The 26,843-nt window shown below is 38.9% G+C and overlaps 3 protein-coding genes across 3 annotated transcripts; all 3 read left to right on the plus strand.

Annotated features, from left to right (window-relative positions):
• Window positions 1-6,006: 6,006 nt before the first annotated feature.
• LOC120289698 (receptor-like protein 47) lies at window positions 6,007-7,387 on the plus strand. The gene is made up of 2 exons (XM_039305015.1): window positions 6,007-6,151; window positions 6,231-7,387. Exons 1-2 carry the CDS (start codon window positions 6,007-6,009, stop codon window positions 7,385-7,387), a joined length of 1,302 nt encoding a protein of 433 aa, XP_039160949.1.
• A 9,692-nt stretch (window positions 7,388-17,079) lies between these two features.
• Window positions 17,080-18,148, plus strand: LOC120289699 (receptor-like protein 7). Its single transcript, XM_039305016.1, has 2 exons — window positions 17,080-17,960; window positions 18,070-18,148. The coding sequence occupies exons 1-2, from the start codon at window positions 17,080-17,082 to the stop codon at window positions 18,146-18,148; spliced, it is 960 nt and encodes a 319-aa protein (XP_039160950.1).
• Window positions 18,149-18,694: 546 nt separating this feature from the next.
• LOC104427103 (receptor-like protein 33) lies at window positions 18,695-21,950 on the plus strand. Its single transcript, XM_039305017.1, has 3 exons — window positions 18,695-19,898; window positions 21,322-21,541; window positions 21,725-21,950. Exons 1-3 carry the CDS (start codon window positions 18,695-18,697, stop codon window positions 21,948-21,950), a joined length of 1,650 nt encoding a protein of 549 aa, XP_039160951.1.
• Window positions 21,951-26,843: the final 4,893 nt, after the last annotated feature.

Raw genomic sequence — 26,843 nt, forward strand, 5'->3', positions numbered from 1 at the left:
CATTGGCGATGTTGTTACCATGTCTTAAATTCCAGAAATCATCAGGGATATTTTTGTCTGATAATTCATTGGCTACGTTGTTAACTCATTGTCAAGGTAGTTTCCATGGTGGTCGACGACCGTCTCGGAGCATGAGCGTGTTTTTTTGTCATTCAAATAGTGATAAGAGCATTTTCATTTTACAGTTACCTTGTCCGAATGAAATAGTGCAATTTTTTTTGCTTAAAGGTACTATTTCACTCAAACATAATGAAACATCATGTAGCCGAGAAAGAAATCACATTGCACCGTGTCTTTGTGCTTAGTTAAGATGAAACGTTGTGTAATTGCACAATAAAATGCCATACCAAATAGACAATCGCAAACATTATGCTTTATTTCTACTCAAATAGGCAATATGGATATAACAATCGAGCCCAGAGCAAAGTAGATCCATCATTGAATTGCCTATGATGGATGATGGATGATTGATGATGGGTTACGAAAATTTAAGAAAATTGTCCAAAAAGTCATAAACATTTTGTATTATTATCAATTAAGTCATAAATTTTTCAATTTTATCAATTGAGTCATAAACATTTTCACGTTTTATTAATTGAGTACATTCGTCCAATTTTGACCAGAAGTGGTTAGTGTAAATGCCAACTATCTATGTAATATAATTGGCGATGAAGCAAATATTTTTAATAATATTTTCAAAGTTTCAAATTTTTTATTAATTTTTTCATTTTTTTCTCTTTTATCTTTTTTCCTTATTTTTCTTTCTTCCTTTTCTCTTCTCATTTTTTTCTTTTCCCTTTCTTCCTCCCCCTTTTCCTGGTGGAGGCTTGCCCCACCAGGTTAGTTGAATGGTTCTGTGATTTAAGCGAGGGGGCTTGGCATTAGGTTGCTGGGCCAGTTTCCCTCGATGTATAATTGGTGTTGTGTTCCCATAAAGTAAGCTAGGCCAGATCCTCGGTATTAAAATAAATAAATAAATATTATTAAGAATTATCTACGTCAACGTCAATCATACCATGTAGGACGGCCGGTGTGCCGACACCCACTTCAACAATTTCTAGCCAAATTTGATCAAATGGTTCAATTGACAAAATATGAAAATGTTTAGAATTTAATTAGCAAAATTAATAAATTTATAATTGAATTGGCAAAAGTGTAATAGGTTTAGGATTTTTTGAATAATCTTTCCTCCCATAAATTTCACCTTTTTTTCACTTTGGCAAATTGGGACCTTGTTTGCTGCATTGTAATGCCTGGGGATGCCAAGAAGGTTAGAACGGAGGATCTCAAGAAGGTCAAGCGTCTGTGGGTCCATGTTACCCGGATTGTTCCCCATGTCCGAGCCTGGAACTTGCGCTTGAACCTAGGTCTCTGACACCAAACTTGGGACTCCGGTTGCACTCGAGACTTGTTCTCAAACGTCTATTTCCTAATTTCCCTGTAACTAATATCAGTAAATGATTTTCCTATTGTTCAGCAAATACAGACCAACGTGCCTTTAAAGTAAGTTCCTTCGGAAAAATTTCTAGCAAAGTTCCTTTTTTTTTTAAAAAAGACGGAACTTGAGATTTGGACAAACTCCCGTGATTGAATTTGGGAGTGAATGTAATAAATTTATTGTTCCCTTGTGAACCGATGAGCATTGTTTGCACAATGAATGAAGGATCTTGATGGTGCCAACAACATAGTTTAGGTTTTCTCTGTTTTCTATTTATTTCAAAGACAGAGACAAAACAAACAAGCAATTGAAAAGTAAATGCATTTTTCTGTGAGCAACCAAAGTCTTTATTTCTCCCCTCGATTTGTCCCATCGCATAGATTTGTTTGCTGTTATCACGACTTATAAAATGCATACTCTTTATCTTGAACAGTGGGGAAAACTTAGTTCTGTTTTTGATTACTTACATGTCAAACATCGATTTGAGTTGAAGGTAAAGTGAACCTAATTCTTCTTTATTGCAAAAATTATTACATATCTACCGTACTCTCACATCCAGATCTTAGCTTTGCTCAAATAACGTCCCTTCGTTACTGACTCTCGATGATGAAACTCATTGGGAAAGGTTATCTTTTGCTTCTTTGTTTTTATTTTCTAGATCTCAATGGTGCCAACGACAATATATTTTTTGCCTTTGGTTTCTATTCATTTTGGCATAAACAAAACAAACACTAGGAAAATCTTAGGCAACAATGTTAGGCTATTGCACCATCCAAACGTCCATGATTGTCTGATCCCAACAATTTGCAGAAGACAAGGGCCAATTCCACCTCTATTGTCCCTCTCAATAAGTGAAGACTGTTCAACGTTTTGAAGAGTCTTAATCTCTTCAAAGCATTACATCATGGAAAATACATTCCTCAGTAATGACCAAATGAAAACGTTGTAGATCATGCATTCAGATTGAAAACAGAGCTAATATCACAAACAAATAGGTCCAACCCAAAGTAGTTATTGGGCAAAAGAGAGGGGCTAAATGAGCATTCAAAGTCTTCGATTTGAACCCCCAATTCGTAACCTGTCATCAACTTGTTTGCCGCTGTCACAACTTATGAATGTGATACATTTGCTTAGAATGGAGGGAAGAACCTCAAACCTTTTTGTTAACCACACAAGCCCTTTATCTTATTTTTCCACGGAGAGACTTTTTGTGAAGGGGACCATCACATATTGCTGTATGACACCCTCTGATTTGGAAATTTTTGGACTAACCGTTGGCTGACCCAAAGTCTTCCATGCAAATACAAACCTCTTTATCAATTTGGGCATGAAGCTTTTCCTCGTGTTCCCTGGTAGCTAGACCCACACGACACTGCGCAAGGTCATCCTCATGCACCTAAAGATTCATATACATTGCCCATATTTTGAGTATTCTATCACTGACAAAGTCATTGATTTTGATGCATCGTAACATGCAATGCAACATGCTCGCTTACCCCTAATTTCAACCTTCAAATTGCACATTTCATAGACTTTATTGCTACTATTCTAATAAGCAACCAAAGTCTTCAATTTCCACCCTCAAATTGTACCATTTCATGGACTTTTTTTTTGCTGCTGTCACATCTTGTTGTTATATGATCCCTTGGTCTGCAAACCTCTAGGAAAATACAGATCTATGGGCTGAATTTTCAATCAATAAGTGATGCTGTCATGCACCGAGAGATTCATGTGCATTGCCCAAATTTTGCGTTTTATCACCAAAATATGCATAAGAATAGGAGATTTGATAGGATTTGATTATAGAAATACACGCACATATACTATTTCTTGCATAGCTGTTAGAAAATTGTTAATGAAATAAGCATTAAAAAATAGAGATTCTAGGATAAGAGATTTTTTTAAGTGATCATGAAATTAATTTGTTACGCAAAACTCACATGAGAGTGCCATGTGGTAATTGTCCAAAAGTCCTAAGCTTATTACATTTGCTAGTTTAGTCCTAAACTTTTCAATTTTACTAATTGAGTCATAAATCTTTTTACATTTTACCAATTAATTTTTATTTTTTTTTGATGACCTAGGAAAACCCATAAGCTGATAGCTGGCAGGCAAACACTGGGGCCCACGGAGGAACCTACGACCCCTGTGAAGCGGGTAAGTCCACCTACGATATGCTGGGGATTCGAACTTCTCCCCTTCACGAGAGGGAGAAAGTCCAAAGTCAGCAGTTTTACCAATTAAGTTCATTAGATCAATTTTGACCGAAAAACACTAACATAAATGTTAGGCATCTCACATTATTGTTGCTAATGTGGATAATTTTTAATAATATTTTAATATTTTTTTGATTTTTTCATTCTTTTTCTTTTTCTTTTTCTTTTTCTTTTGTTCTCTTCTTCCTCTAGTTGATTTGGCTCACCAAACCTAGACGACTAGCCAGCGGTGAGGGCTAGCAAGGTCAACCTCACCAACCTCAGGCGAGGCCAACTTGGCCATTCACATCCCTTTTTTCCTTTTGTTGACTAGTCGAACTTTTTCATTTTTTCTTTTGTTGTCACCATGTTTGACTTTTTGACCAATCCAATGGTCAAATATGCTCAAATGTTAGACAATCTCCTTTACTCTACACACGTAAATCGTATTCCTTCATTGATAAACGTGTTTCGACATGTGTCTGTTCTCTTCTTTGCTATTACCCGTCGATGATTTTTACATTATGTTATATGGGGTTGTTATTCATTGAATGTGAGAAATGAAGTAAAAGTATTTGTCCATTCGGACACAAAAGATGTTGCCTTAAAGATTAAGCTTGAAATTTTGATTAAATAGATGGGTGATAGAAATTTTTTTTGGATATTCGTATGATAGAAAAATAAGTAACGCTATTCAAAAACACTATGAACCGTCTTAATTTTCCCGAAGACATTACACAACGTAAATGACATTCCTCATTAGTGACCCAAGGACACACACATTCATATCACAAGGCACCAAGCACCACCTATAAAATGTGTTTCACTCTCTCATACTCGTCATGTTTTTACTTTTGTGACAATTACTTGTAGTATTACAAAATGGGCCTCATTGATAGTGATAAGTAATTATTGTATAATTAACCATGATGTAGGACTTTATTCTCACTTTGGTAATAAGATTTTTCAGGTAATATAACTTAAATTGAGAAAAGGAGATATAAGAATAAAATAGCTTTTAACCTCCCCCAGATCTTTGATATATATGGTCGACCACTTTCAAATATTAATTACCATAATATTCCTGAATCTATTTTTTTTTGTACATCAATTAAATCACCAAAATATGGATAAGAATTAGAGATTTTCTAGCATTAGAGATTTTAAAGTTCATAAAATTCATAAAAATTGAATTGATACGCAAAATCCACATGGAGAGTGCCTCGGTTGACCCTTCAAGTCTCCTCGGATGAACCTCAATTATTTACGTCCACTTTCTCCTTTTGTTGATTAGTCAAACTTTCTCATTTCTTTCTTTTACTGTCACCATGTCAGATTTTTTTACCAAACCAATGGTCAAATATTACCATTTCACATACTTTTTCGCTGCTTCCTCCACGATTGACGCAAGTCTTCCATGCAGCTACACGCGAAGGCACTGCACAAGGCAATGCTCACGCGCCTGAATATTCAGAGGTACAGCACGTGTTTCATCACTCTAAAAGTCATTGGTTCGATACATCCTCACTTGAGATGAGGCGTGTTCATATCCCTAGGCACCCAGCGCACCTATAAAATCTGCTTCACCCTCTCTTGCACTGCTCATCAAAACAAAGTTATCTCTGTTTCGAACAAAATGGCTTGCTCGTCGTGCTTCTACATGTTCATACACTTTCTTTTCTTATACTTGTCGTCTCAGCCTATTGGCGTGCACAATCGCTCTCTTTCTATGAAACCTCTGTGTCTCGAAGACGAAATGTCTGCATTGCTGCAATTTAAAGAGAGATATGACATCGACAAGACTCTTATCTTGGAAAATTAGTCAGGATTGCTGTTCCTGGGATGGGATCGAGTGTGATGAGAACACGGGCCATGTAATTGTTCTCAATCTGGGAAGTAGTTCTCTCTATGGTTCTATCGACAACAACAGTACCCTCTTCCAGCTTACTCATCTTGAAAAGCTCATTCTCAGTGACAATCAATTCTACTCTCAAATACCGTCCCGAGTTGGAGATCTCTCGAGATTGACTCATCTCGACCTCTCTTTTTCCTTTTATTCTGGCCAAGTCCCCACAGAAATCTTCAAGCTGACGAGGTTGGTGTACCTCAACTTGTGTGACAATTATTTTTTATATGATCCATATCATCCTATTTCTACACATCCGTTGGAGATGAAAGCACTGGGCCTGAGAAGCCTAGCTCAAAATATGACTAGCCTGGAAGAACTTTGCCTTGGTTCCGTCAAAATTTCATCCCAAGTGCCCAACACTCTAGCGAATCTGTCATCACTGAGAAGGCTGGACATGTCTCGGTGCGACCTGCACGGTGTTTTTCCATCTACCATTTTTCATTTACCGAAGCTGCGATATCTAGATGTGGGTGGCAACGAAGCTCTCACAGGCCGATTGTCGGACTTTAACTCAAGCAGTCCTCTTGAAGAGCTGGGACTGCCAGCCACGAGCTTTTCTGGGAGCTACCCTCCTCAATTGGAATCCTTCCTTCCTTGAGCAATCTCGATGTAAGCAACTGCGAATTCTTAGGATCCATCCCGGCTTCACTTGCTAATCTTAGCAACCTCAAATACCTGGATGTCTCAGGGAACCCATTCACTACCCAGTCCATTTCCTCTCTTTCTTGGGTTTGGAAGAAGAAGAAGCTCACACATTTGGCACTCAGAACGATCAATTTATATGGCGAGATTCCACCTTCAATTGGAAACTTGTCTCAGCTTTATTGGTTAAGCTTAGATGGCAACCAATTAAGCGGTGCTATCCCATCTCAGCTCATGAACCTCACTCAGCTAACTACTTTGGACCTCGGAAGTAATCAACTGTCGGGTTCTATACCGTCTTGGCTTATGAACATGACTCAACTGGTCGAGCTTGACCTTGCAGTCAATAAATTCCACGGTGAGATACCTTCATCAATCTCTCAACTTCAAAATCTCAAGTACCTCCGCCTTTTCAAAAACAACTTCAATGGTACTCTTGAGCTAGACAACTTTCACAAGTACAAACGATTGCAAGTGCTGCAACTATCATATAACAGGCTATCATGCTACACGAGTAGTGCAAATCTTATTCTTCCACAGCTTTTAGCCTTAGGACTCGCTTCATGCAATTTAAGCGAGTTTCCGGCATTCTTACAAAACCAAGAGGATATTCAATGGTTGGACTTGTCCAGCAACAACATTAGCGAAGTGCCCTTCTGGGTATGGAATGGCAGTTTTAATAGCATGGTCTACTTGAATCTCTCTCATAACTTCTTAATTGGTCTTGATCGATATTACCCGATGCATGCTTTATATGAGTACACGATAGACCTCTCTCATAACATGTTGAAAGGACCACCCCCCGAAGCACCGTCGTCAACAATGTCCTATATAGTATCTAACAACAACTTGACGGGAGCATTGCCAGCATGGATCTGCAATTTGAGTTCAGCAATCACACTGGACTTGTCTTCTAACAATTTGACCGGCGTGCTTCCTATTTGTTTGGGCAATATCAGCGAATCACTCCTGGTATTGAACCTAAAAGGCAACAATTTCCACGGGAGCATTCCAGAGCTCTTAGTGAGGGGGATGCAATTGACGATGATTGATTTGAGTGATAACCAGTTGCAAGGTAATTTACCGAGGTCCTTAGCCAATTGCAAAAAGCTCGAGTTCATCAACTTTGCAAACAATCTTATCATGGACACCTTCCCATCATGGTTGGGATCACTACCGGAGCTTCATATCCTTATTTTGTGATCCAATAAATTCCACGGTGTTATAGAGAGACCTCAATTGAGTCATGCGTTCCCTAAGTTGCGGATACTTGACCTCTCTTCTAATGCATTCATTGGTAAGTTGCCCATGGAATTCTTTCAGTCTTGGAATGCCATGAAATTCGAGACGCGGAACTTTACATACATGTATGAAGATCTATATCCGTCAAAATTCCTTGAGTTCACCTACTATGGCAATTACGATTTTTCCATGATGGTGATTTACAAAGGGCTCAAATCGTATTACCCAAAGATACCCAAAGTCTTAACGATCATTGACCTCTCCAGCAATTTGTTAAAAGGAGAGATCCCCAGTGTCATAGGCGATTTCAAAGGATTGCAAGGGCTTAACCTTTCCAATAATTCCTTCACTGGTTTCATCCCATCATCATTAGGGAATCTCACGGCGCTTGAGTCATTAGACCTTTCTCGAAATAAACTCTCTGGACAAATCCCTCAGAAGCTAATAGAACTCGGGGTTCCTTTCTTTCCTAAACCTGTCTTATAACAATTTGACCGGGTCTGTGCCTAGAGGGAAACAGTTTGATACGTTTTCAAATGATTCTTTTGAAGGAAACTTGGGATTGTGTGGGGACTTCATATTCACGAAATGTCAACATTCAGCAGATAAGCCAGGACAACCTTCAACCTACCAAGAAGAAGACTTGGGATCACCAATTGAACTCAGTTGGAAAATTGTTCTTATGGGGTATGGGAGCGGCTTAGTGATTGGAGTGGTCATCGGAAATGCATTCATCTCTTGGAAACATGATTGGTTTGAAGGAAATGCCAGGAGAAGGCAACGGCCTAGTCGGAGGCAGCCTAGGAGAGGTAGGAACTCGTGGTTAGGCACGTTTCTCAATTTATGCAGATATTAGAACTCCCTTAAAAAGTGAGCTGGGTGTCTCCTTTTTCTCAAATGTACTTGCTTCTCGGTAGTATCTTTACAGTTATTTACATCAAACTTCATTTTCTTCAGCTGATCTCTCATCACATCTATTTATAAAGCAATTGTTAGCTTGTAAACCTAGCTCATGTATGCCTTTTCCTATCAATGATCAAGCAAGAGTATTACTATTGAATACTCAAATCTGAATAGCCACAAGGATCTTTTCTGTCCAGGGTTCACATCACTTGCTGAAACCCGTTTACGGATTCTAGTAAAACATTCAGTAGCAATGGTACAATGTTCTCATAACTTTATGCAAATCTTGACTCTCATCCACACCTCAATCATTTGCTTTAGTTGTTTGTCACCTCACAAGTTATATAGACAATAGTTGTATTGACATTTGAAGCAAAATCCGCATTTGGAGATTGATTAGACAAGAACCACACGAATGATTCTCGTGAAAAATATACATATCATTTTTGGTTTTCGGATCTTCTTTTATGTTTGTACAGTAAAAAAATAAAATCAAATTCTCTCTCACAAAGCAGTATATTATGCTGAGAACCAACATAGCACAAGAGAATTTTCTAAACTTCTTACCACGCTTGCTAATCATGTACTTAGTTAATGTCATTTGATTTGTCTGTTTAATCTTTTCTTTTCTTTTTTCTCAAAGAAGGATCATTTGATATGTTCACCTGAATTTTTGCTGATAAATCAAGTTTCCGTCTATCGCACAATACAAACTGTATTGAACATATACAATTACATTTATTCTACCTCTATTCTCGCTCTCAATAAGCAAGACTCTTCCAAACTCTGAACAGCCTTGATTCCTCCAAACGCATTGCACAACAAAAATTACATTTCTAATCGTTGACCCAGGGAAATGTCCACAGGTCATGAATTCAAAGTCAAAATGGCACTAACGTCACGAACAAAGAAGTCCATCACAGAGCAACCTAAGTCTTCAACTTTGACCTTAATTATTACCATTTCTTATGTTTTTTTGCTGCTTTCTCTACAGGTTTGGAGTTTTTTATGTCATGAAAAAAAAAGTTCGGGTAAATATATCACAGTTTGTAAAGTCTGGAATTTTTGTGTTATATAAAAAAAATTTAAAGTAAATTTGTTAGCAAAATTTGGGCTTTTAGTGGTTTTTTCCTTTAACATCTCTCAAACCTTCACTTTCTTCGGATAAATCACATTTGTGCACTTCCTCTCTAACGAAAATTTAAGTTCTCTGTTTTTGTTTTTTCATAAAGCCATTATTAACTCTAACAAGCTTATGTGCACCTTTTCTCTTTATATCAATGTTCAAGCAAAAGTACTTTTATTGAACACCCGATTACAAATTCCAGTAAAACGATCAATAACAAGATTACGGTGCTCTCACAAGTCAATGCAATTTAGTGGGCTCTAATCCGACCTTTGAAGTGACATTTAGGACACAATTCGCATACCAGAACTGTACCAAACGATTCCCATGAAAAAACATTCTGCCGCTATAATCTCCGCCTCTCTCCTCCTTGTTTGCAGGCGTGATTTCCCATCCCTGTCGTCATCTGCCGCCCCGCGTAGCTTCGAGCTCCAAGCCTGCGACGCCATGATCACTTGGGATCGAGAGTTCTTCGAGGAAGTCGATGAGAAGCTCCCGGTTGAGCACAATTCCCTCCCCACCGTTCGCGTTAACAGAGCAGAAGCAGAGTCTGCAAGAACCCAACAAAACCCTCGCAACCGCAATCACAGGAGCAGCCATGGCTGATTTCTCCTACCTTTCCGACACCGACGACTCCGCGGTGGAAGACCTCTTCGTCCTCAAGCCAAATCGCCGCCATCAATTGCTCCTCGGAGGACGCAATTTTCCCGCTGCCAAAGTGAAATCCGGACAAGAAAGCGGTTGGAAGTCCACCACGAAGTACGATCCAGACTCTTCGCCGATGGATTGCTCCGATTCGTGGAGGAGGACGAGGTACTGTCGGATTCGGGGGCTTTCTCCGCTAAAGAGCAGAAGAAAAGTTGCTGAAGAAGGCAATAAAGGAGCAGAGAAGATCGCGAGGATGGCGAATCAAATGTAGGGGTAGGCTGTAATTTATTTCTTACTCGAATATTTTCGTTTGTTCGCGCTTCGGAACATGATTTGTTGCTTTCTTGGCAGATTTGCCCTTAAATATCAGTATACTTCATTACTGGATAGTAGTGATTACAATCTCGGCCATATGTTTTGGTTTCAATATAAGGAGCAACCTTTTCACATAACCACGATTCGGAAACAAAAATCATACCATAGATACCGGCAAACTGCTTGGGTACAGCCTAACTAGGTCGATTTCGAATTTCTTGTCGAAATCTTTAAACGTCATTACTTCTATGCTTTGAGAGAGGAAATGAGCGTGAACAAGAGGAAATGAGTAGTTTGGCAAAACCACTGCTAGACCAGATGATCTGGTTGAAATTCAGGTTGAGCTGCGTGGAACTTTAATGCCTCTCTCAAGTCTCAACTGGATAGAGTGGTCTTCTTAGGCTTGAAATCTGGTGACTTCACTCAGGCTGATGGTTGGAGCTTAACTAGGGAGAAGAAGGCCGAGTTAACTTGGCATAGGCTAATTTGGTTTAATCCAAATGTGCCGAGATTTTGCTTTGTATCTTGGCTTGCTATCCTTACCAAGTTGCAGCAGACTGGTGATAGATTTTGCAAATGGCAGAATGTGAATGATATCTGTGTCCTCTGTGGATTGAAGCCCGAATCAAGGAGACATTTGTTCTTTGAATGTTCTTTTTCCTCTGAAAAATGAAGTAGGCTTTTGCAGCTATGTGGTGTGGGAGGTTTTGTTGGCGATTGTGATGCTGAGTTTATGTGGGTGTTGCAGACATCAAAGGGGAGGTCTCTGGAAAGTCTTATTAAAGATGGCATGGAATGGTGTCATTTATTACTCATGGAAGGAAAGAAATACTATAGTTCACATTTATAGAGTTCCCTGCGCTGAGAAGGTTTTCGAGAGTATGTTGTTTGTGGTAAGGTTGCTGGTTTGCTGAAGGAGAAAGGAGCTCATTTGGCAAGAGCTGATAATAATTTGTGTGGTTTTTTGGGGCATATAAATACCTGAGATTGGGCAGGAGAAGGATTATTCTCTTGTTTCATCGTGCTATAATGCTTTAGTTGTGTTAGTTTGGTAGCAGGGGAAGTGAAATTCTTGGGCTTGATGTTTTTGCTAGACATCTTGTATTGAGATTTAGACCTTATTGAAGTTGTAGTGCGAAGTGGATGTCCAATGGTTTGATGATTCATTGGCGATGTTGTTACCATGTCTTAAATTCCAGAAATCATCAGGGATATTTTTGTCTGATAATTCATTGGCTACGTTGTTACCTCATTGTCAAGGTAGTTACCATGGTGGTTGACGACCGTCCCGGAGCATGAGCGTGTTTTTTTTTTTTTTAATTGTCATTTAAATAGTGATAAGAGCATTTTCATTTTACAGTTACCTTGTCAGAATGAAATAGTGGAAATTTTTTTGGTTAAAGGTACTATTTCACTCGAACATAATGAAACGTCATATAGCCGAGAAAGAAATCACATTGCACCGTATCTTTGTGCTTAGTTAAGATGAAACGTTGTGTAATTGCACAATAAAATGCTGTACCAAATAGACAATCGCAAACATTATGCTTTGTTTCTACTCAAATAGGCAATATGGATATAACAATCGAGCCCAGAGCAAAGTAGATCCATCATTGAATTGCCTATGATGGATGATGGATGATTGATGATGGGTTACGAAAATTTAAGAAAATTATCAAAAAAGTCATAAATATTTTGTGTTATTATCAATTTAATCATAAATTTTTTTAATTTGATCAATTGAGTCATAAACATTTTTACGTTTTTTTTAATTGAGTACATTTGTCCAATTTTGACCAAAAGTGGTTAATGTAAATGCCAATTATCCTATGTGATATAATTGGCGATGATGCAAATATTTTTTAATAATATTTTCAAATTTTCAAATTTTTATTAATTTTTTCCTTTTTTTCTCTTTTATCTTTTTCCTTATTTTTCTTTCTTCCTTTTCTCTTCTCATTTTTTTCTTTTCCTTTTCTTCCTCCTCCCCCTTTTTCCCGGAGGCTTGCCCCACCAGGTTAGTTGAATGGTTTCGTGATTTAAGCAGGAGGGCTCGGTGATAGGTTCTTTGGGCCAATCTCCCCTGATGTATAATTGGTGCTGTGTTCCTGTAATGTAAGCTAGGCCGGGTCCTCGGTATCAAAATAAATAAATATATATTATTAAGAATTATCTACGTCAATGTTGATCATGCCATGTAGGACGGCCGATATGTCGTCACCCACTTCAACAATTTCCAGCCAAATTTGATCAGATGGTTTAATTGACAAAATGTGAAAATGTTTAGAATTTAATTAGCAAAATTAATAAATTTATAATTGAATGGACAAAAGTGTAATAGGTTTAAGATTTTTTGAATAATCTTTCCTCCCATAAATTTCACCTTTTTCACTTTGGCAAATTGGGACCTTGTTTGCTGCATTGTAATGCCTGGGGATGCCACGAAGGCTAGAACGGAGGATCTCAAGAAGGTCAAGCATATGTGGGTCCATGTTACCCGGATTGTTCCCCATGGCCGGGCCTGGAACTTGCGCTTGAGCCTAGGCTCCGACGCCCAAACTTGGGACTCCGGTTGCACTCGAGACTTGTTCTCAAACGTCTATTTCCTAATTTCCCCGTAACTAATATCAGCAAATGATTTTCCTATTGTTCTGCAAATACAGACCAACGTGCCTTTAAAGTAAGTTCCTTCGGATAAATTTCTAGCAAAGTTCCTCTTTCTTTTTTTTTCTTTTTCTTTTTCTGGAAAAAACGGAACTTGAGATTTGGACAAACTCCCTTGATTGAATTTGGGAGTGAATGTAATAAATTTACTGTCCCCTTGTGAACCGATGAGCATTTTTTGCACATTGAATGAAGGATCTTAATGGTGCCAACAACATAGTTTAGGTTTTCTCTGTTTTCTATTTATTTCAGAGACAGAGACAAAACAAACAAGCAATTGAAAAGTAAATGCATTTTTCTATGAGCAACCAAAGTCTTTATTTCTCCCCCTCGATTTGTCCCATTGCATAGACTTGTGTTTGCTGTTATTACGACTTATAAAATGCATACTCTTTGTCTAGAACAGTGGGGAAAACTTAGTTCTGTTTTTTATTACTTACATGTCAAACATCGATTTGAATTGAAGGTAAACTGAGCCTAATTCTGCTTTATTGCAAAAATCATTACATATCTACCGTACTCTCACATCCAGATCTTAGCTTTGCTTAGATAGCGTCCCTTCGTTACCAACTCTTGATGATGAAACTCATTGGGAAAGGTTATCCTTTGCTTCTTTGTTTTTATTTTCTAGATCTCAATGGTGCCAACGACAATATATTTTTTGCCTTTGGTTTCTATTCATTTTGGCATAAACAAAACAAGCACTAGGAAAATCTTAGGCAACAATGTTAGGCTATTGCACCATCCAAATGTCCGTGATTGTCTGATCCCAACAATTTGCACAAGACAACGGCCAATTCACATCTATTGTCCTTCTCAATAAGTGAAGACTGTTCAAAGTTTTGAATAGTCCTAATCTCTCCAAAGCATTACATCATGGAAATTAAATTCCTCAGTAATGACCAAATGAAAACGTTGCAGATCATGCATTCAAATTAAAAATAGCGCTAATATCACAAACAAGCAGGTCCAACCCAAAGTAGTTATTGGGCAAAAGAAAGGGGCTAAATGAGCATTCAAAGTCTTTAATTTGAACCCCCAATTCATAACATGTCATCAACTTGTTTGTCATCAACTTGTTTGCCGCTGTCACAACTTATGAATGGGATACATTTGCTTAGAATGGAGGGAAGAACCTCAAACCTTCTTGTCAACCACACAAGCCATTCATCTTATTTTTCCACAGAGAGACTTTTTGTGAAGGGGACCATCACATATTGCTGTATGACACCCTCTGATTTGGAAATTTTTGGACTAACCATTGGTTGACCCAAAGTCTTCTATGCAAATACAAACCTATTTGTCAATTTGGGCACGAAGCTTTTCCTCGTGTTCCACGATAGCTAGACCCACACGGCACTGCGCAAGGACATCCTCATGCACCTAAAGATTCATATACATTGCCCATATTTTGAGTATTCTATCATTGACAAAGTCATTGATTTTGATGCATCGTAACGTGCGATGCGACATGCTCGCTTACCCCTAATTTCAACCTTCAAATTGCACTATTTCATAGACTTTATTGCCATTGTACTAATAAGCAACCAAAGTCTTCAATTTCAACCCTCAAATTGTACCATTTCATGGACTTTTTTTTTTGGCTGCTGTCATATCTTGTTGTTATATGACCCCTTGGTCTGCAAACTTCTAGGAAAATACAGATCTATGGGCTGAATTTTCAATCAATCAAAGTGATGCTGTCATGCACCGAGAGATTCATGTGCATTGCCCAAATTTTGCGTTTTATCACCAAAATATGCATAAGAATAGGAGATTTGATAGGATTTGATTATAGAAATACACGCACATATACTATTTCTTGCATAGCGGTTAGAAAATTGTTAATGAAATAAGCATTATAAAATAGAGATTCTAGGATAAGAGATTTTTTAAAGTGATCATGAAATTAAATTGTTATGCAAAACTCACATGAGAGTGCCATGTGGTATATGGCTTTTGTGTATCTATCTTCTTCTTCTTTTTTTAAATTAATAGTTACATAGATGGAAAATTGTCCAAAAGTCCTAAGCTTATTACATTTGCTAGTTTAGTCCTAAACTTTTTTATTTTACTAATTAAGTCATAAATCTTTTTACATTTTGTCAATTAAGTTTTTTTTTTTTTTTTTTTTATGACCTAGGAAAACCCATAAGTCGACAGCTGGCGGGCAAACCCCGAGGCCCATAGAGGAACCCACCACCTCTCGTGAAGCGGGCAAGTCTACCTTCGACGTGTTGGGGATTCGAACTTCTCCCTTTCGTGAGGGGGGGAAAGCCCGAAACTAGCAGTTTTGTCAATTAAGTTCATTCGATCAATTTTGACCGAAAATTGCTAACATAAATTCTAGGCATCTCACATGATCATTGCTAACGTGGATAATTTTTAATAATATTTTAATATTTTTTCAATTTTTTCATTCTTTTTCTTTTTCTTTTTCTTTTCTTCTCTTCTTTCTCTAGTCGATCGCCAAGCCTAGATGACTAGCCAGAGGTGAGGGCTAGCAAGGTCAACCTCACCAAGCTTAGGCGAGGCCGACTTGGCCATTCACATCCCTTTTTTCCTTTTGTTGACAAGTCAAACTTTCTCATTTTTTCTTTTGTTGTCACCATGTTTGACTTTTTGACCAATCCAATGGTCAAATATGCTCAAATGTTAGACAATCTCCTTTACTCTACACACGTAAATCGTATTCCTTCATTGATAAATGTGTTTCGATATGTGTCTGTTCTCTTCTTTGCTATTACCGTCGATGATTTTTACATTATGTTATATGGGGTTGTTATTCATTGAATGTGAGAAATGCCAAGTAAAAGTATTTGTCCATTCGGACACAAAAGATGTTGCCTTAAAGATTAAGCTTGAAATTTTGATAAAATAGATGGGTGATAGAAAGTTTTTGTGGGTATTCGTATGATAGAAAATTAAGTAACGCTATTCAAAAACACTATGAACCGTCCTAATTTTCCCGAAGACATTACACAACGTAAATGACATTCCTCATTAGTGACCCAAGGACACACACATTCATATCACAAGGCACCAAGCACCACCTATAAAATGTGTTTCACTCTCTCATACTCGTCATGTTTTTATTTTTATGACAATTACTTGTAGCATTATGAAATGAGCCTCATTGATAGTGATAAGTAATTATTGTATAATAAACTATGATATAGGACTTTATTCTCACTTTGGTAATAAGATTTTTCACGTAATATAACTTAAATTGAGAAAAGGAGATATAAGAATAAAATAGCATTTAACCTCCCCCGGATCTTAGATATATATATGGTCGACGACTTTCAAATATTAATTACCTTAATATTCCTGAATCTATTTTTTTTCTTTGTACATCAATTAAATCACCAAAATATGGATTAGAATTAGAGATTTTCTAGCATTAGAGATTTTAAAGTCCATAAAAATTGAATTTATAGGCAAAATCCACATGTGAGAGTGCCTTGGTTGACCCTTCAAGTCTCCTCGAATGATCCTCAATTATTTACGTCCACTTTCTCCTTTTGTTGATTAGTCAAACTTTCTCATTTCTTTCTTTTACTGTTACCATGTCAGATTTTTTTACCAAACCAATGGTCAAATATTTCCATTTCACATACTTTTTCGCTGCTTCCTTCACGATTGACGCAAGTCTTCCATGCAGCTACACGTGAAGGCACTGCACAAGGCAATGCTCACGCGCCTGAATATTCAGAGGTACAGCACCTGTTTCATCACTCTAAAAGTCATTGGTTCGATGCATCCTGACGTGAGATGAGGCGTGTTTATATCCCTAGCACCAAGCGCCACCTATAAAATCTGCTTCACCCTCTCTAACACTGCTCATCAAAACAAAGTTATCTCTATTTCGAAACAAATGGCTTGCTCGTCGTGCTTCTACATGTTCATACTCTTTCTTTTCTTATACTTGTCGTCTCAGCCTATTGGCGCGCACAATCTCTCTCTTTCTACGAAACCTCTGTGTCTCGAAGACGAAATGTCTGCATTGCTGCAATTTAAAGAGAGATATGACACCACCAAGACTCTATCTTGGAAAATTAGTCAGGATTGCTGCTCCTGGGATGGGATCGAGTGTGATGAGAACACGGGCCATGTTATTGTTCTCGATCTGGGAAGTAGTTCTCTCGGTGGTTCTATCGACAACAACAGTACCCTCTTCCAGCTTACTCATCTTGAAAAGCTTGATCTCAGTGACAATCACTTCTACTCTCAAATACCGTCCCGAGTTGGAGATCTCTCGAGATTGACTCATCTCGACCTCTCTTTTTCCATTTATTCTGGCCAAGTCCCCACAGAAATCTTCAAGCTGACGAGGTTGGTGTACCTCAACTTGTGTGACAATTATTTTTTATATGATCCATATCATCCTATTTCTACACATCCGTTGGAGATGAAAGCACTGGGCCTGAGAAGCCTAGCTCAAAATATGACTAGCCTGGAAGAACTTTGCCTTGGTTCCGTCAAAATTTCATCCCAAGTGCCCAACACTCTAGCGAATCTGTCATCACTGAGAAGGCTGGACATGTCTCGGTGCGACCTGCACGGTGTTTTTCCATCTACCATTTTTCATTTACCGAAGCTGCGATATCTAGATGTGGGTGGCAACGAAGCTCTCACAGGCCGATTGTCGGACTTTAACTCAAGCAGTCCTCTTGAAGAGCTGGGACTGCCAGCCACGAGCTTTTCTGGGGAGCTACCCTCCTCAATTGGAATCCTTCCTTCCTTGAGCAATCTCGATGTAAGCAACTGCGAATTCTTAGGATCCATCCCGGCTTCACTTGCTAATCTTAGCAACCTCAAATACCTGGATGTCTCAGGGAATCATTCACTACCCAGTCCATTTCCTCTCTTTCTTGGGTTTGGAAGAAGAAGAAGCTCACATATTTGGCACTCGGAACGATCAATTTATATGGCGAGATTCCACCTTCAATTGGAAACTTGTCTCAGCTTTATTGGTTAAACTTAGATGGCAACCAATTAAGCGGTGCTATCCCATCTCAGCTCATGAACCTCACTCAGCTAACTACTTTGAACCTCAGAAGTAATCAACTATCGGGTTCTATACCGTCTTGGCTTATGAACATGACTCAACTGGTCGAGCTTGACCTTGCAGTCAATAACTTCCACGGTGAGATACCTTCATCAATCTCTCAACTTCAAAATCTCAGCTACCTCCTCCTTTTCAAAAACAACTTCAATGGTACTCTTGAGCTAGACAACTTTCACAAGTACAAACGATTGCAAGTGCTGCAACTATCATATAACAGGCTATCATGCTACACGAGTAGTGCAAATCTCATTCTTCCACAGCTTTTAGCCTTAGGACTCGCTTCATGCAATTTAAGCGAGTTTCCAGCATTCTTACAAAACCAAGAGGATATTCAATGGTTGGACTTGTCCAGCAACAACATTAGCGAAGTGCCCTTTTGGGTATGGAATGGCAGTTTTAATAGCATGGTCTACTTGAATCTCTCTCATAACTTCTTAATTGGTCTTGATCGATATTACCCGATGCATGCTTTATATGAGTACACGATAGACCTCTCTCATAACATGTTGAAAGGACCACCCCCGAAGCACCGTCGTCAACAATGTCCTATATAGTATCTAACAACAACTTGACGGGAGCATTGCCAGCATGGATCTGCAATTTGAGTTCAGCAATCACACTGGACTTGTCTTCTAACAATTTGACCGGCGTGCTTCCTATTTGTTTGGGCAATATCAGCGAATCACTCCTGGTATTGAACCTAAAAGGCAACAATTTCCACGGGAGCATTCCAGAGCTCTCAGTGAGGGGGATGCAATTGACGATGATTGATTTGAGTGATAACCAGTTGCAAGGTAATTTACCGAGGTCCTTAGCCAATTGCAAAAAGCTCGAGTTCATCAACTTTGCAAACAATCTTATCATGGACACCTTCCCATCATGGTTGGGATCACTACCGGAGCTTCATATCCTTATTTTGCGATCCAATAAATTCCACGGTGTTATAGAGAGACCTCAATTGAGTCATGCGTTCCCTAAGTTGCGGATACTTGACCTCTCTTCTAATGCATTTGTCGGTAAGTTGCCCATGGAATTCTTTCAGTCTTGGAATGCCATGAAATTCGAGACGCGGAACTTTACATACATGTATGAAGATCTATATCCGTCAGCATTCCTTGCGTTCACCTACTATGGCAATTACGATTTTTCCATGATGGTGATTTACAAAGGGCTCAAATCGTATTACCCAAAGGTACCCAAAGTCTTAACGATCATTGACCTCTCCAGCAATTTGTTAAAAGGAGAGATCCCCAGTGTCATAGGCGATTTCAAAGGATTGCAAGGGCTTAACCTTTCCAATAATTCCTTCACTGGTTACATCCCATCATCGTTAGGGAATCTCACGGCGCTTGAGTCATTAGACCTTTCTCGAAATAAACTCTCTGGACAAATCCCTCAGAAGCTAATAGAACTCGGGTTCCTTTCTTTCCTAAACCTGTCTTATAACAATTTGACCGGGTCTGTGCCTAGAGGGAAACAGTTCGATACGTTTTCAAATGACTCTTTTGAAGGAAACTTGGGATTGTGTGGGGACTTCATATTCACGAAATGTCAACCTTCAACCTACCAAGAAGAAGACTTGGGATCACCAATTGAACTCAATTGGAAAATTGTTCTTATGGGGTATGGGAGCGGCTTAGTGATTGGAGTGGTCATCGGAAATGCATTCATCTCTTGGAAACATGATTGGTTTGAAGGAAATGCTAGGAGAAGGCAACGGCCTAGTCGGAGGCAGCCTAGGAGAGGTAGGAACTCGTGGTCAGGCACGTTTCTCAATTTATGCAGATATTAGAACTCCCTTAAAAAGTGAGCTGGGTATCTCCTTTTTCTCAAATGTACTTGCTTCTCGGTAGTATCTTTACAGTTATTTACATCAAACTTCATTTTCTTCAGCTAATCTCTCGAAGCAATTGTCAGCTTGTAAACCTAGCTTATGTATGCCTTTTCCTATCAATGATCAAGCAAGAGTATTACTATTGAATACTCAAATCTGAATTGCCACAAGGATCTTTTCTGTCCAGGGTTCACATCACTTGCTGAAACCCGTTTACGGATTCTAGTAAAACATTCAGTAGCAATGGTACAATGTTCTCATAACCTTATGCAAATCTTGACTCTCATCCACACCTCAATCATTTGCTTTAGTTGTTTGTCACCTCACAAGTTATACAGACAATAGTTGTATTGACATTTGAAGCAAAATCCGCATTTGGAGATTGATTAGACAAGAACCACAACAAATGATTCTCGTGAAAAATATACATATCATTTTTGGTTTTCGGATCTTCTTTTATGTTTGTACAGTAAAAAATAAAATCAAATTCTCTCTCACAAAGCAGCATATTATGCTGAGAACCAACATAGCACAAGAGAATTTTCTAAACTTCTTACCACGCTTGCTAATCATGTACTTAGTTAATGTCATTTGATTTGTCTGTTTAATCTTTTCTTTTCTTTTTCTCAAAGAAGGATCATTTGATATGTTCACCTGAATTTTTGCTGATAAATCAAGTTTCCGTCTATCGCACAAAACAAACCGTATTGAACTTATACAATTACATTTGTTCTACCTCTAATCTCGGTCTCAATAAGCAAGACTCTTCCAAACTCTAAATAACCTTGATTCCTCCAAATGCATTGCACAACAAAAATTACATTTCTAATCGGTGACCCAAGGACTAACGTCGCGAACAAAGAAGTCCAACACAGAGCAACCTCAGTCTTCAACTTCGACCTTAATTATTACCATTTCTTATGTTTTTTTGCTGCTTTCTCTACAGGTTTGGAGTTTTTTATGTCATGAAAAAAACAAAAGTTCGGTAAATATATCACAGTTTGTAAAGTCTGGAATTTTTGTGTTATATAAAAAAAATTTTAAGTAAATTTGTTAGCAAAATTTGGGCTTTTAGTGATTTTTTCCTTTAACATCTCTCAAACCTTCACTTTCTTCGGATAAATCACATTTGTGCACTTCCTCTCTAACGAAAATTTAAGTTCTCTGTTTTTGTTTTTTCATAAAGCCATTATTAACTCTAACAAGCTTATGTGCACCTTTTCTCTTTATATCAATGTTCAAGCAAAAGTACTTTTATTGAACACCAGATTACAAATTCCAGTAAAACGATCAATAACAAGATTACGGTGCTCTCACAACCCAATGCAATTTAGTGGGCTCTAATCCGACCTTTGAAGTGACATTTAGGACACAATTCGCATACCAGAACTGTACCAAATGTGGACCTGAGGAGGTCCTTAAACTGCTCATAGGGGAACAACCCAACCGGAGGGATAACCTCCCTGGGGTGGGAGTCCCCGAGGTTGGGCCCCGTATCCCGCCTCTCAGGGGAGAAACAGTACTGAGAGGAGCGAGGGGGTTGCAGCTACCGGGGTAACGGTAGGCAGGCAACTGCGGTGGTTTGGATGCTAGCCGATTCAATTCGAGGCTACCCAAGGACCATGCAACGGAAGGCGTTAAAACCTTCCCGGAGCCTGAGCTGACTTTGATGTCAAGTTGACCCATAAAAAAACATTCTGCCGCTATAATCTCCGCCTCTCTCCTCCTTGTTTGCAGGCGTGATTTCCCATCCCTGTCGTCATCTGCCGCCCCGCGTAGCTTCGAGCTCCAAGCCTGCGACGCCATGATCACTTGGGATCGAGAGTTCTTCGAGGAAGTCGATGAGAAGCTCCCGGTTGAGCACAATTCCCTCCCCACCGTTCGCGTTAACAGAGCAGAAGCAGAGTCTGCAAGAACCCAACAAAACCCTCGCAACCGCAATCACAGGAGCAGCCATGGCTGATTTCTCCTACCTTTCCGACACCGACGACTCCGCGGTGAGGTGACTCCGCGGTGGAAGACCTCTTCGTCCTCAAGCCAAATCGCCGCCATCAACTGCTCCTCGGAGGACGCAATTTTCCCGCTGCCATAGTGAAATCCGGACGAGAAATCGGTTGGAAGTCCACCACGAAGTACAATCCAGACTCTTCGCCGATGGATTGTTCCGATTCGTGGAGGAGGACGAGGTACTGTCGGATTCGGGGGCTTTCTCCGCTAAAGAGCAGAAGAAAAGTTGCTGAAGAAGGCAATAAAGGAGCAGAGAAGATCGCGAGGATGGCGAATCAAATGTAGGGGTAGGCTGTAATTTATTTCTTACTCGAATATTTTCGTTTGTTCGCGCTTCGGAACATGATTTGTTGCTTTCTTGGCAGATTTGCCCTTAAATATCAGTATACTTCATTACTGGATAGTAGTGATTACAATCTCGGCCATATGTTTTGGTTTCAATATAAGGAGCAACCTTTTCACATAACCACGATTCGGAAACAAAAATCATACCATAGATACCGGCAAACTGCTTGGGTACAGCCTAACTAGGTCGATTTCGAATTTCTTGTCGAAATCTTTAAACGTCATTACTTCTATGCTTTGAGAGAGGAAATGAGCGTGAACAAGAGGAAATGAGTAGTTTGGCAAAACCACTGCTAGACCAGATGATCTGGTTGAAATTCAGGTTGAGCTGCGTGGAACTTTAATGCCTCTCTCAAGTCTCAACTGGATAGAGTGGTCTTCTTAGGCTTGAAATCTGGTGACTTCACTCAGGCTGATGGTTGGAGCTTAACTAGGGAGAAGAAGGCCGAGTTAACTTGGCATAGGCTAATTTGGTTTAATCCAAATGTGCCGAGATTTTGCTTTGTATCTTGGCTTGCTATCCTTACCAAGTTGCAGCAGACTGGTGATAGATTTTGCAAATGGCAGAATGTGAATGATATTTGTGTCCTCTGTGGATTGAAGCCCGAATCAAGGAGACATTTGTTCTTTGAATGTTCTTTTTCCTCTGAAAATGAAGTAGGCTTTTGCAGCTATGTGGTGTGGGAGGTTTTGTTGGCGATTGTGATGCTGAGTTTATGTGGGTGTTGCAGACATCAAAGGGGAGGTCTCTGGAAAGTCTTATGAAAGATGGCATGGAATGGTGTCATTTATTACTCATGGAAGGAAAGAAATACTATAGTTCACATTTGTAGAGTTCCCTGCGCTGAGAAGGTTTTCGAGAGTATGTTGTTTGTGGTAAGGTTGCTGGTTTGCTGAAGGAGAAAGGAGCTCATTTGGCAAGAGCTGATAATAATTTGTGTGGTTTTTTGGGGCATATAAATACCTGAGATTGGGCAGGAGAAGGATTATTCTCTTGTTTCATCGTGCTATAATGCTTTAGTTGTGTTAGTTTGGTAGCAGGGGAAGTGATTCTTGGGCTCGATGTTTTTGCTTGACATCTTGTATTGAGATTTAGACCTTTATTGAAGTTGTAGTGGGAAGTGGATGTCCAATGGTTTGATGATTCATTGGCGATGTTGTTACCATGTCTTAAATTCCAGAAATCATCAGGGATATTTTTGTCTGATGATTCATTGGCTACGCTGTTACCTCATTGTCAAGGTAGTTACCATGGTGGTCGACGACCGTCCCGGAGCATGAGCGTAATTTTTTTTTTTTTTTTGTCATTTAAATAGTGATAAGAGCATTTTCATTTTACAGTTACCTTGTCAGAATGAAATAGTGGAAATTTTTTTGGTTAAAGGTACTATTTCACTCGAACATAATGAAACGTCATATAGCCGAGAAAGAAATCACATTGCACCGTATCTTTGTGCTTAGTTAAGATGAAACGTTGTGTAATTGCACAATAAAATGCCATACCAAATAGACAATCGCAAACATTATGCTTTGTTTCTACTCAAATAGGCAATATGGATATAACAATCGAGCCCAGACCAAAGTAGATCCATCATTGAATTGCCTATGATGGATGATTGATGATGGGTTACGAAAATTTAAGGAAAGTGTCCAAAAAGTCATAAACATTTTGTATTATTATCAATTTAGTCATAAATTTTTCAATTTTATCAATTGAGTCATAAGCATTTTTAAGTTTTAATAATTAAGTACATTCGTCCAATTTTGACCAGAAATGGCTAACGTAAATGCCGACTATCCTATGTGATGTGATATAATTGGCAATGATTCAAATATTTTTTAATAATATTTTCAAGTTTTCAAATTTTTTATTTATTTTTTTATTTTTTTCTCTTCTCATTTTTTTCTTTTCCTTTTCTTCCTCCCCCCCTTTTCCCTTCGTTAGCCTCCACCGTGCCTTGTCGATGGGCAACAAAGGTCACCAACCTTAGTCAAGGACCACCCTTATCGACCCCTAGCAATGGTCGCCCTCGCCTAGGTAGGCCAAGGCTTGAGGTCATGCTTGAGGCCAACGACCTATGCTAACTATCGACGAGGCCTTGTGAAGGGAAAAAGAAAAAAAAAATGAAAAGAGAAGAACAAAATAAAAATATATATAACCCACGCATGACTACGCTGGTGGAAGCTTGCCCCTGAATTTGGCCACCACGTCAGGGTTCGACTCCCAAGTATGGTTTCGTGATTTAAGCGGGGGGGCCTCGGCGGTAGGTTGCTGGGCCAATTTTCCCCGAGGTATAGTCGGTGTTGTATTCCTGTAAGGTAAGTTAGGCCGAATCCTTGGTATCAAAATAAATAAATGAATACATAATATATATATATTATTAAAAATTATCTATGTCAACGTCGGTCATACCACGTAGGACGGCTGGCGTGCCGACACCCACTTCAACAATTTCCAACCAAATTTGATCAGATGGTTCAATTGACAAAATGTGAAAATATTTAGAATTTAATTAGAAAATTTAATAAATTTATAACTGAATTGGCAAAAGTGTAATAGGTTTAGGATTTTTGAATAACTTTTCCTCCCATAAATTTCACCTTTTTTCACTTCGGCAAATGTGGACCTTGTTTGCTGCATTGTAATGCCTGGGGATGCCGAGAAGGTTAGAACGGAGGATCTCAAGAAGGTCAAGCGTCTGTGGGTCCATGTTACCCGGATTGTTCCCCATGGCCGGGCCTGGAACTTGCGCTTGAACCTAGGTCTCCGACGCCCAAACTTGGGACTCCGGTTGCACTCGAGACTTGTTCTCAAACGTCTATTTCCTAATTTCCCCGTAACTAATATCAGCAAATGATTTTCCTATTGTTCTGCAAATACAGACCAACGTGCCCTTAAAGTAAGTTCCTTCGGAAAAATTTCTAGCAAAGTTCCTCTTTTTTTTTTTTTTTTTTTTTTTTTTTTGAAAAAAACGGAACTTGAGATTTGGACAAACTCCCTTGATTGAATTTGGGAGTGAATGTAATAAATTTACTGTTCCCTTGTGAACCGATAAGCATTGTTTGCACAATGAATGGAGGATCTTGATGGTGCCAACAACATAGTTTAGGTTTTCTCTGTTTTCTATTTATTTCAGAGACAGAGACAAAACAAACAAGCAATTGAAAAGTAAATGCATTTTTCTGTGAGCAACCAAAGTCTTTATTTCTCCCCTCGATTTGTCCCATTGCATAGACTTGTTTGCTGTTATCACGACTTATAAAATGCATACTCTGTCTAGAACAGTGGGGAAAACTTAGTTCTATTTTTGATTACTTACATGTCAAAACATCCATTTGGGTTGAAGGTAAAGTGAGCCTAATTCTGCTTTTAGATTGCAAAAATTATTACATATCTAACGTACTCTCACATCCAGATCTTAGCTTTGCTTAGATAGCGTCCCTTCGTTACCCACTCTTGATGATGAAACTCATTGGGAAAGGTTATCCTTTGCTTCTTTGTTTTTATTTTCTAGATCTCAATGGTGCCAACGACAATATATTTTTTGCCTTTGGTTTCTATTCATTTTGGCATAAACAAAACAAGCACTAGGAAAATCTTAGGCAACAATGTTAGGCTATTGCACCATCCAAATGTCCGTGATTGTCTGATCCCAACAATTTGCACAAGACAACGGCCAATTCACATCTATTGTCCTTCTCAATAAGTGAAGACTGTTCAAAGTTTTGAATAGTCCTAATCTCTCCAAAGCATTACATCATGAAAATTACATTCATCAGCAATGACCAAATGAAAACATTGCAAATCATGCAATCAAATTGAAAATAGCGCTAATATCACAAACAAATGGGTCCAACCCAAAGTAATTATTGGGCAAAAGAGAGGGGATAAATGAGCATTCAAAGTCTTCGATTTCAACCCCCAATTCATAACCTTTCATCAACTTGTTTGCCGGTGTCACAACTTATGAATGGGATACATTTGTTTATAATGGAGGGAATAATTTCAAACCTTCTTATTAACCACACAAGCCCTTCATCTTATTTTTCCACGGAGAGACTTTTTATGAAGGGGACCATCACATGTTGCTGTATGACACCCTCTGGCTTGGAAATTTTTGGACTAATCTATGGCTGACCCAAAGTCTTCCATGCAAATACAAACCTATTTGTCAATTTGGGCACGAAGCTTTTCCTCGTGTTACCCGGTAGCTAGCCCCACACGGCACTACGCAAGGTCATCCTCATGCACCTAAACATTCATATACATTGCCCGTATTTTGAGTGTTCTATCGCTGACAAAGTCATTGATTTTGATGCATTGTAACATGCGATGCGGCATGCTCGCTTACCCCTACGCACCAAGCACCCTGCTTCCCCGGTAGCATTGCCATGAACACAGTCAGAAAAACAGCTTTGAGAACAAAATAGAATTTCCAACCAAAAAAAAAAGAACAAAATAGAATTTAACCCACCCAATAACTTTGGTCATACAGCTAACTAA

The sequence above is a fragment of the Eucalyptus grandis genome, chromosome 11, assembly GCF_016545825.1.
Source record: "Eucalyptus grandis isolate ANBG69807.140 chromosome 11, ASM1654582v1, whole genome shotgun sequence".
Classification (NCBI taxonomy): domain Eukaryota; kingdom Viridiplantae; phylum Streptophyta; class Magnoliopsida; order Myrtales; family Myrtaceae; genus Eucalyptus; species Eucalyptus grandis.